This window comes from Protomyctophum parallelum, assembly GCF_964188405.1.
Source record: "Protomyctophum parallelum genome assembly, chromosome: 3".
In the NCBI taxonomy this organism is placed as follows: domain Eukaryota; kingdom Metazoa; phylum Chordata; class Actinopteri; order Myctophiformes; family Myctophidae; genus Protomyctophum; species Protomyctophum parallelum.
Window position 1 is genome coordinate 15297887 of NC_139698.1, and position 11441 is coordinate 15309327.

Consider the following 11441-nt stretch of genomic DNA (forward strand, 5'->3'; position numbering starts at 1 on the left):
ATTACATTGTTTTTTTTCTTACATGAAGAAACGGTAAACACAATGTTCCTTCCATGAAAGGTTAAATGGGTGATTTTATTCCAAAAATATAACACACGTATTATTATTATTTTAATACTGTGACAAGAATGTATGGAGGCCTCTTTGGACAATTATTAAATCAAAAGTAGTATGATTGAAAGGTAATCAATGAGAAAGTATTACCACAGGGCAGAGAGATAGAGGGATTATATTAGTTAGGCCCATTATTGGTGACCAGTGTGACCACCACCAAAATAACAAAACAAAACAGTTGCACAGTTTGTACAGACATTTTTACGGACAAATAAAAATCAAGAACAGAGGTTAATAGTAATTTAATTTAAACAAATGTGACATTGAATGAATTAATATATGCATAGCATAATATAAAAATAAATCTCTTGATTTTTACAGCAATTATGTTAAATCATTATGTAGGCTAAGGCTTATCCTACACTGTAAAAATATGTTTTGGAATCATGAAAAAGACCTGAGTGGTATTGGCAATAAGTCTTATATCAGGAAGAAGGATAAACCATTCTTTATAATCGACACAGAGATAGATTACATCTTAGCATTCATTCAAATACAAACTTGAAACTAATTCATTCTTTGGCCTAGAATGGTCTTCCTCATTGACACATACAGATTTCAATCAGGTTACTGCATATCAGATCAACTCCAGGTGGGGTCATATTGGGTCCATCCGGGAGGGGGTGCCAAATAGATTCTCTTCCCCCTCGACATGAAACTGACAACGCCCCTGTATCCTGCCCGTGGGACTCCAGACTTTAAGTCTTCCATGACCCCCAGGTTTTTGGCCAGGACTTTAAAACTGTCCTTGCTAGAGTACTGCAGACGAAAGGGCCCCGATCCAGTCAGTTGACCCTGCTTGACCTCTTCATAACTCACCACAGGAGCACTATAAACTTTATTCTCAAACTCTTGTCTGTAGGTCTCCTCTTTCAAGTAGCTCAGATCCATTTTAGTGAAAGGCACATATTCAGAATTCAGCTTTATGTAGCGCAAGTACTTGTCATAAAATTGGCCCAGGCTCACACCCTTCCTACCAAAAGTCAAAGTGCGTGAAATCTCTGGGCGGATACAGGCCCGGTCACGGCGCTGCGCCGGCTGGCGCATCCAGTCGTCCCAGAAGGAAGCAGGCCACTTAGGCTCCAACTCATCCCATAGCTCCTTGAGGAGCATCCAGCCCAGGCCAGGGAAGAAGTCTGTCCTGTAGAGCAGGTTGGCTTTACCAGGGTCCACAAAGCCATCCCTGCCATTGTCATTCCAGGCTGACACACACCACAGGCTTGGGTCAGACTTCAGCATTGGATGAAGGGATCGGAAGTACTCAAAGAAGTCTGGTGCCACCTAGAGGAAGAAAATAAACATTTCAATATACTTTATTAACACAAATCAACGTAACACTGTACTAGTATACAATAGGTGAACTGAAGTATAGTTAACACAATCCTAACTTCTGTTAACTATACTAATGGCGGTGGTTCTCAAAGTGAGGTCCGGGGACCTCCACAGGTCCTTGAAGGTGTTTCAGGGGGTCCCCAGCAAAATGAGTTATAACATAAAAATTTGTTTCATCACTATGGCTTATACCCATTAACCCATTTAGACAGTGTGTAACTTATACATTGTTATAGTTTTCATGCTGTGAGCCATCTCGGTGTCTCATAGGCTATAGCAACAGCATTGTTTACCTTAGGTTAGGTTTGAGTTTTTTTTAGAATCGGCCTCAGGCCTAAATTGGTTAAATAGGGATAAACTAAAGTGAGTGTGAGCTCAGCTTGTAGATCGGCTATTTTTAAATAGCCAATGTAAATACTGTAGTACTTACATTGACAAAAAAAATAACACAAATCTTTTATGAGCACAAAATATTTTCAGATGGGGGTCCGAGGTAGAAAATCACTGAACTATGGTATTACCTCCAAGTCATCCTCCACAATCACAACTGAGGAATGAGACAGGGTCTTGAACACTTGGTTGAGAGCCCAGCGGTAATGCCTGGAGATCTTGTAGTAACCCTGAAACTTCTTGTGTTCCGGACGCACCACGTTATCTGTCAAGTCTGGCTGTTTTAGGTGAGTCACCTGATTACCATAAGAATGTATCACCTCCGCCGTCTCAGGATGTCCACAGTCCTGACTGACAATGATCGGGTAGAGCTCCGCTGACGGTCGATACTCTAAGAGCTTGTCCAGGCAGCGTTTCACGGTGACCCTGTTACAGGCAATAACCAGGATAGGAATTGCAGTCTGTTGGGGTGCAAGCTTCTGTCCACTTCTATTCGGTAGCTCCCACAGTGACCGATGACCCTGGATCTGTAGGAGGATCTTCTTCTGCAGTTCAAGCTCTGCTTCAAACGTGTCAGCCATGCGAAGCACATCGGCCGCCACATCAAAAGCTGGCCCTTCATCCAGCTCCCTCTGCTCTCTGTTTGGCTTGTTGTCTGACTGCCCAGACGGGGGCCTCCCCCACAACAGAAGCACCAGTATGGCATTCCAGGTGACAAATAGTAGCGTACCACCGAGAATGAGAGAGCCTCTTTTGCGAAGCATGGCCCAAATCTCAGGAGAGAGGGTGGAGCGGGGTCAGGAAGACAGGGTGCTGAAGGAATGGTGTCATAAAAATGTACTGTACTGCCCAGGACACAGGGAGGAGTACCTTGTGACTCATCACAAGAGCATAATTAAGTAAGACCCACACTTTTATTCCGCTTGTGTATACCAACTAAATATTATTATTTACCAAGCCATACTACAGTGACAAAGAGATGAAGCTGGGCACTGCAGAGATTCAGGTAGGCAAAGGATGCATCTTGCATTTCTGGATCCTCAACTTGCATTATCCAATTCCACCTGAAATAATAATAAAACATACAAACATAAGCATATAGATAAGCATATGTACAGTTAAAAAGGCTATATAAAACTGATCCTGTTATCAAAGTTATTAAATCCCATAACCTATTCAATTACATGAATAAAATTAAATAGTTACAATATTATCGTTTATGAGGAAATGAGGTTAGCAATAGCATATGGGTATTGGACTGCACACTGCCATGCAGTCGGTGCACAGAGGAATGTGTGACATCCAACCCCGGTGCCACAAATCGATTTTATTATCACCTGTAGCTAGCACACAAATGAAGCTAAACCAGAGTTATTCTAACTGACCAATAACTATATAATGAAAAGACATAATTGCTTGTTGCATGTCCATCAGATCGAATGACATATTGGCTGTACAAAATAACGTACAGCTGAAGGAAGAACGTGTTCAGTGAAATTAGCCCTTACCCTGACAATATAAGAGTTTCTTCCCTCTGTAGCCATTTCTCGGCTATTTCTTCGATGACAATCGGCGAAAGTAAACGAGCGAAATTACAAGAACGTACTGTGTCGCTGTGAAATGTCGCATTAGCGAATTATACACGATAAAGTCAACTAATCTCGTTACTTTTCCTTGTTTCTCACAAGACTGAAGAAGTCGGACGACAACTTCCGGATAACATGTTAACAGGAAGTCCCGCCCCTACTGTCACCTTAGAAAATTACATAACGCGATGCTCTAATTATTAGGACAACCTTCACTGAAAGTTTATTCTGCACTTTAAAACATAGGTCAGATTAGCCCTAGAACGGCTCTTGTTGTTACATACAGTATGTACAGTATTTCACATACATGAAAATTTACGAAGTATAATTAAATGATCACAGGCATTCTAGGTCTATTGGTCAGATGTGAAATATGCTATAAAAAACTAATAATAGCAGCAGTTGTGGTGGAGTGAAATGTAGGCTAATCAATTGAATTTGTCCATGTTTTCTCCACAATTGAAAGTTTAAACTCACATTACATGTATTAAACAAATGCCTAATGCCCATGCCCACATGTTTTGTACATAAAATACATCACATATTCAAGTGGCCTAATTATTTGCGAATACTTTGGAAGAAATACTCAACATAGCTGATAGCTCGATTGTGCGGTAATAAAGCCTGGCTATAATACTGTCGTATAAAGTCAGTTCAAGTTTCAGCATTTCATTTATTATGATACACTTCAGAAAAAGGAAATAAATCCTTTGTGAACTTGATGCTTCGGTAGTCCTTCTGATTCTATACATTTTATTAATGAACAGTGTTCAATTTTGAGATCACATCACAACAATGGAAAAATATATAGGCCTATGATAAATTGCAGTAGGCTATAGGGTGCCATGGCCTCATCAATCAGGTCGATTTTCTTTGCTCTTCGGTCTAGAATCGGAGCAGGCTTTCAATGGATCACTGGCTCCCTTTACCTGAAAGTGTGAACAACAGACACTTAGTTTGGGTTTTTAGGACCCCATATTTTAGACATTTATAACGATTTAACTGCTCACCTGTTGGACATTTGAGACATTTTGCGTAGTACTTTTTCCCTGTTCATCCATCTCTCTTGCATTATCAGGGCTGCAGGACAAGACCCCCAGGTTAAAATAAATAATTTCTGACACCAAAATAGAAAAAGATATGCAGGTATTCTTCAGAGTCGACCACCCTTTTAGAATGAAAAGGGGTACTATCATTTGCACTACACTTTCCTTCGAACTTGGCAAAATCACTGACACATTCAAAACTGGAAGTTCTTTGATATTCTGCAAACACTTTATTGTATAAATGTGTGCTGCAGGTGCCGTAGACTGCAATGTGCGCACCGGTGCATTCGGGGCACCTGCACCTGTCACGTAAGAGCGCGCGTCCTCTGGCGGCGTGCACGTTCTCCAGTGTGAACGACGGAGATTTTTAATTCCACGATCATTTGTATTTGTCAGCAACGTTTTGTCCTCCAGCGGCGCTGATTTCACCGTGGCTGACGATCCTTCCCCCCTCGACACAGTAAATTCTCCTCGCAGAAAACACGCGCTACCGCGCTCACTGGTGGAGTCGCGCACCGCCCCATAAGACAGCCCGAGGCTGCGTGCCTGTGTGACAGGCCGCTTGTTCGGTGGATTCCTGCTTAAAATATTCCCCCGACACCGGAGAACAGCAGACAGGGCAGACGCAGAGGGAGTAGAAGCCATAATCTGAGCATATTATGACAGCTGTCTGCACTCCAGTTTAGACTTCCTTGACGCTTCAATCACTGGCCACCTCTCCCTAGCTAACCAACACCTTTATATAATAATTCACAGCTACACAACAGCTCAGGACTGGAGGCAGTCAGCACATAGGTTACAGTTACATTACAGTAGTTTGCGTCAGTCCCCCAGACCATATTTGCTTCGTCCGGTCGGGGGTAATGGGTGATAGCAGCTAGGCTATGTTGTCAAAGGAGGAGGAGGTGTGTGTGTGCGTGTGTGTGAGAGAGAGTGTGCGTGTTTGTGGCTTTTGTTGCTAGGGTCAAGGCAGCTGTAAGGTTTGCCTAGGGCTAAGGTTTGCCCACATAAGAGTCCACAAATAATTGGGCAACCTAGCTAATTCTTTTAAATAACTTTGCATTTAGTTTAGGCCTATACCCTTAGGAACATCTTGGAAACTTAAGATTTGGAAAAACTAGACTACATGCAACATTTCTTACTTGGGGTAAATTAGCCTAGATAAAGTTTAGCCCAGCTGATTTATTTTAAGACACTTCTTAGACCATCTCATTTGTGGACTGGTGCTGTATGTTGAAGCATTTTACTAATACTGACCAAATCATATCTGCTAGTCAAATATGGCAGCTGATTTCCTTCATAGAGCACATAAATTCCCCTGCATGGTAGTCAAACTGGTTTCTCAGCCCTGGCCCCTGTGACTGAACACATGCAAATCACTCTCCCCAAAAGTGTCACAGTTGTATAGTGTCATAGATATTCTTCCTGAACACATTATGTAACAGTCTGCAATGCATCATCATCCTAGTAACCTAGTTTGTTGACACCTTAGTCTTCAGGAGTAGGCTAGTAGCCTATCGCCTATCAGGAAACAAAACCAGTTTCCAAAAGGCAGACGTGCAAATAGTCTTTAACGTCAGCAATCAGGTGTCACTGGAAATGTGTCTCTACAATGGTCATCATTATTTATTAATCATTGACACTGGCTGTGACTGTCATAATATTGACTTTCCAGGTGAATGCAAGCATCAACCATTTGCATCGCTGGTAAACATCTTACAATCTTTTCGGGCATTAAAGCTTTCCAGAAGATAGTCTATATTAACCATAGCCTACACTACAGATACTAGGCTTAGCCGCAATTTGCAACTCTAGATTTTTTGACCAACCACTCCAAGGAACAGCAATGTCCATCTGTCTTCACCTATGTGACTATGAGTACCAGTAGGGGCAAAAGTGGCGCTGTTGTGCCAGAAACAGAGAGAGAGAGATAGTGTTGCCTGCTAATTACAGAGAGAGAGAGAGAGAGAGAGAGAGAGAGAGGCAGGGGGAAAGGGGAGTTGCACCACTTTTTTTATAATGGGATGAATCTAGAGTTGCAATACCCTCCATTGACTCCCCATTCATCCAATTTGTGTTTACAATCTGCTTGTATTAAACGACGTTAAACTCACCACATTGCAGCTCTAGGCCAAACTTGAATTATCCTCTTTCAATCTGCCAAGCTTTTGTTTCATAAATATCCACCGTAGACATTATGAGCTACTTTTTGTCAAGAAATTCTGTGCAGGTGATTCTTTTTCCAAGTGTTGGAGTTTGGAAGCACTCGTTTTTATAACGGGTCGCGCTGCTGCCTCCTGTATTATGTGCAAATGCGAAACAGGTGGTACGCAGTAACGCAGGGCCGTTCAGTGACTGCTTCTTTTAACGAAACAAAAGCTTGGCAGATTGAAAGAAGATAATTCAAGCTTGGCCTAGAGCTGCAATGTTGGTGAGTTTAACATTGTTTAATACAAGCAGATCGCAAACGCAAATTGGATGAATGGGGAGTCAATGGAAGGTATTGCAACTCTAGATTCAACCCATTATAAAAAAATCTAGAGTGTTTAAATTAAACTCTATTCTGGAGAAAAATACACATCATTTAAAAAACATTTGACAATAAATGAAAATCAAAAGTTTATTTTAATACAAATCTATATATCTTTTTACAATGTTGAATGGCATACAAAACGTAGACATCCTGAGTCAAACAGTTTGATCGGCCCAATAAAAAAGACAAAGATCCTTAGGACTCTTCATGAAGGAGTTTAGTGCATCTGATCTGAATACTTACAGATTTCTCATCACTATGGATGCTGTCCATATAAATGTTCATAGCCTTCTCTATGTCCATTGCAAGAGTGCCTTTCACAGTGTACTTCATAAGGAAACATAAAAAAGGAAATAAAAATAAGTTGGTCTCCATGTTCTCGTGTAGCCTACATCACTCTGGGCCTGTTAAAGGTATATTCAGTGATTTCAAATATATTTTTTTATTTTTTATAATCCTCCCTACTGTAGAGTGTGTTGACCATATAAGGAGTTCCTCCCTGTCCCCAGTTAACCCCTGGGGTCAAAACACCTTAGGTTTCGTTTTTGGCTAGGGTTTGCCAGCCTTCATCCAATCAGGATGAGAGGGGCCTTCCTCCAATCATAATCGAGTGGGCCTTGGCGCACGTGCTGTTGGCCTGTTGCGTGTCCCCCCCCCACTGTAGAGTGTGCATTTGCACATCTTGTTAACTGGGCGGACCAGGGGTTTTCCAAATCACCCAAATCAATGAATTCTCCTTTAAGCCGGTATCGTTCAATGACAATCTAGGCTAACAGCTCTTCATGCTTGCAAATACGTTTTAGTCAATGACAGATTTCCTTGCTTCCTTGTTTTCTTTCACTCAGTCCACTGAGCATTAAACCAAAACATATACAGTATGTCTGTGCTGCTTTTGGTGTCACTGTCATTTAAGGTTCACAGACCATCCCAATCATTGTCATATATATATGAGCCATGAGGGTTTTCTGTCCTTTATTTCACCCCCTTCTCTTCATGGTGCTGCTGCTGTGGTTGGAAAGCCTAGTATGTTGCCACCTCCTTGTTGATCTGCCAGAGTTTGGTTATTAACATGGTGAGGCCTCCCGTGAACAACCACATTGGGCATGACAACAAAAGCCACAATCCCTACTAGCATGAGTGCCACTGTGATTGTGATGATGGATGCTACCACAGCATAGTAGCACTGGTCCGAGCGGAACCAACTGCGCAGGCGACCTCTGACTCTGTTGGGGGGCCTTCCTACATCCACAACAGTGGTCGGAGCAATGCCTTCTTCCAAATTGCTGAGGTTGACGTCGTTACCCTCCATGGAGGAGCCATCCTGCTTCTTCTTGGGCAGGGAGAGTGTGGTAGATTTGGTAGGGCTGCTAGGAGGGGGGTTCTTCAGGACCAACTGACCCTTGCTGCGTTTGAAGCGAATGGATATCGCCCTCTGCATCTCTCGAGGGAGTTTGCGGAAGATGTCCTGGTTGTTGCCTAATTGAGGCAGGTCCCGTCCATGGGGGAGCTCGGTCAATTCACGACACACTGGGCAAGACAGGGATTTGAGCTCTAGAGAGGAGACATTGATACGTGCAAGGCACTCCAGACAGAAGGTGTGTCCGCAAGAGAGCAGCTTAGGGGTCTTGAAGATGTTGTCATAGGAACAGAAGCACACAACACATTCTGTATCAGCCATTTCATCTTCAGGCTGCTGCGCCTTCCTACCTTCCTCCTTCCTATCCCGTCTGGTCTCCTCACTCCTCCCACGTTTCCTCCGACCATGTGTGCTTCGTTCTCTCCTCCTCCCCCTATCTCTGCCAGCCCTCTCAGAGTCGGTGCTCTTGGATCGCCTCACTTTTGCAGGTTTCTCCTTCTTCCCTTGATCCTGCTTGGTGGCCTTGTCTTTAAGGTCAGGTTTGGGTTTAGGTTTGACATTGGGGGCTTGTCCGGTACCACAGGTCTCATCCCGACTCCCTTCACCTTGCTGTCTCTCTCTGTCCTCATTCATGATGGCAGGATGCAGTCACAGTCCCTTGCTGGCTGGATTCAAATGCAGGCCTGCCTATATAAGAGTTTCTTCAGAAGAGCTGTGGAAAATGAAATATGTGATAAGATGACTGGTCTTTAATAACAAACAGATCAGGAAGCAAATGCAGGATTAGGTGAGCTGCTGTCATACCCATGAAAGGCATGCCTGAAAAAAAAACCACTTTCATGATGATGAAGCAATTTTAATCTATAAGAATCTAATGTACTATTGTAGTCTAAAGCTATCAATTTGGTTTGATTGTTTCATTTACTTAACAGGCATGTGGTAATATTGTCTCGATAATGGGTTGCCATATTTACTTAATAGGCTTTCCTGTACAGAAGTCATTGGCAAACATTTCTGTAATGACCACAGCTTACTGTACTCAAGTGTGTCAAATAGATTTCAATGTACTGATCAATTTTTAATGGTTTCTCATTGACTTTTTGACAATGTGCAGCTGACTGAAAGCAAGCCACCATTTATCTGAGATACCATAGCAAACATTCCATAATGACAATCTACTTTACATAGTCACTCAATCATTAACCCCAACCTTTTAACCATTACTAATCTCTTATTTTCATGACGGGCAGCTTTGTGGTCATACATATTTTTTCATATAATCCACTGCATCATTGCATTTGCAATATGTGATGATTGTTTGTTTGTTTTATTGGACTGAGTGGTACTGAGTTTTTACTCAACACCTAAAAGGGTAATTTAAATAGATGCATTCATGTACATAAGTAAAAGCAATATGATTCAGGATGTCTGACATTAAGGTTACACAACAAATTCCATAACTCTGTAAAATTGAAGGTCCAGTTGAATTAGCATTCAAGATTTCACTGTGTACTGTAGACATTCAAACGCACTTACGTTTTTGAGGTAGGTGAATGTTGGATGAATCCCATAGATAATCCAGCATGTAAAATATTTCTAATTAGTTATGTTCCATTCAATATATCTCCATCGACACCAAAACTTGACTCTCATCTGATCTCCTACACTCCCCCCTCTTGTACCGTTTTTAATCTGCGTGTCACTTGTTCTACCTGTGATACTATACTGCCTTCCTTGATTGTCCCTCCCTCCTCCTTTTCTTGCCTCTGTTCGCTCGATAGATACCTCCCACTCCAATCTCTCGTCCGACCAGTTAAGCAAGTCAATGTGGCATTTGAAACATTACTTAAGTTTGTATGTATGGAATTCGTGGCCACACTTGATGTGTGTATGCACGTCTGTGTTTGAACTTATACAATATAGTATAGCATATATCATTTAAAATATGACAGTGACCCATATAAATATACAATACAAAGCTCAGCTTTTTAGTTAAATGTCTTATCTTGAAAGAAAGTGCCTTGAGGTAGACCTTTGTCATTTCAACAGAGCATCACATTTCTCCTCAGTGCCATAACAAAGAGTGTTTGCATTCTGGACACTGTACGGTCTAATTTATAATGTGAATGTTTCCCATTGATATTTCCTGATGTGACATAGGGACAGGGAACACAGTCAGTGGAAAATTCCTGTCACTGAAGCAAAAACAAGGGTACCAGACTGTCAACCATGACCTACAACAAGTCAAACAACAAATGCCTCTCATACTTCCACTTGTCTTTGTCTAGTTAGTATCTTTGAGATTTTACTGCCCTGACAAGAAGAGCCACTTAAAAGCTTAAAACAAACTGCTGCTACCAGAAACACAATTATTTACTGTTCACTTAGTTGGGATGTGCATACACTCCAACTCAATTATAAATGTGCTAATAATACCATGCTTAATGGCAATATACATCAGTTTCATCACTTACATATCTTCCTCAAATATTGAAAATTTAAAAATTTGCTCACTAATGCCTGAAAACATAGAACACCCTTATTAAATGTGAATTACAAAAAGTTGAGTGAAATAAACAATAGTTTCAAAAGAATCTGTCAACACCACCTAGTTGTGTCATTAGTAGGAATTAACATAATGAAAAACAAAAGGTTAAAAAAAAAATATTTTTTCCTTTTTACCGATTGGTTTCTTTATTATAACCAATATCAACCTTCGAAGACATTTTTAACAATCCCAGGGAGAATTCTCAGTGAATTCTAAGTTGCTGTTTTCTAGCTTGACAATGGATAATAGTGGGTCACTCAAACAAGCTGTCTAAACATAACTTCCTGGTGCATGTCAATGAACTTCCTCATACAAAAAGGCAAATAGAAAACTAGGCTAACTGAAGTGAATGGCAATGGTTAATGAATAGTATTTATCATGATTCATGACTAATGAGTATTCTGCAATATTAGAAAGCCATGTGACCTACCTTCATTCTCTAATCTTAAACACAAAAACTCACATCCCAGGCCAGAAAAAAGTAGCTGGAAATGTTTATTGTCATAGAAAAACACATTTGACATTTGCTTGTGAG

At 41.3% G+C, this 11441-nt stretch overlaps 2 protein-coding genes across 2 annotated transcripts; both read right to left on the bottom strand.

Annotated features, from left to right (window-relative positions):
- Positions 1 to 56: 56 nt before the first annotated feature.
- mgat1a (alpha-1,3-mannosyl-glycoprotein 2-beta-N-acetylglucosaminyltransferase a) lies at positions 57 to 3546 on the bottom strand. Its single transcript, XM_083761022.1, has 3 exons — positions 3345 to 3546; positions 1968 to 2900; positions 57 to 1395 (listed from the first exon to the last, which is right to left on the bottom strand). The coding sequence occupies exons 2-3, from the start codon at positions 2598 to 2600 to the stop codon at positions 697 to 699; spliced, it is 1332 nt and encodes a 443-aa protein (XP_083617148.1). The 5' UTR covers positions 2601 to 2900; positions 3345 to 3546; the 3' UTR covers positions 57 to 696.
- Positions 3547 to 7471: 3925 nt separating this feature from the next.
- rnf183 (ring finger protein 183) lies at positions 7472 to 10071 on the bottom strand. Its single transcript, XM_083761744.1, has 2 exons — positions 9895 to 10071; positions 7472 to 9070 (listed from the first exon to the last, which is right to left on the bottom strand). Exon 2 carries the CDS (start codon positions 8989 to 8991, stop codon positions 7993 to 7995), a length of 999 nt encoding a protein of 332 aa, XP_083617870.1. The 5' UTR covers positions 8992 to 9070; positions 9895 to 10071; the 3' UTR covers positions 7472 to 7992.
- Between the last annotated feature and the right edge of the window lie 1370 nt (positions 10072 to 11441).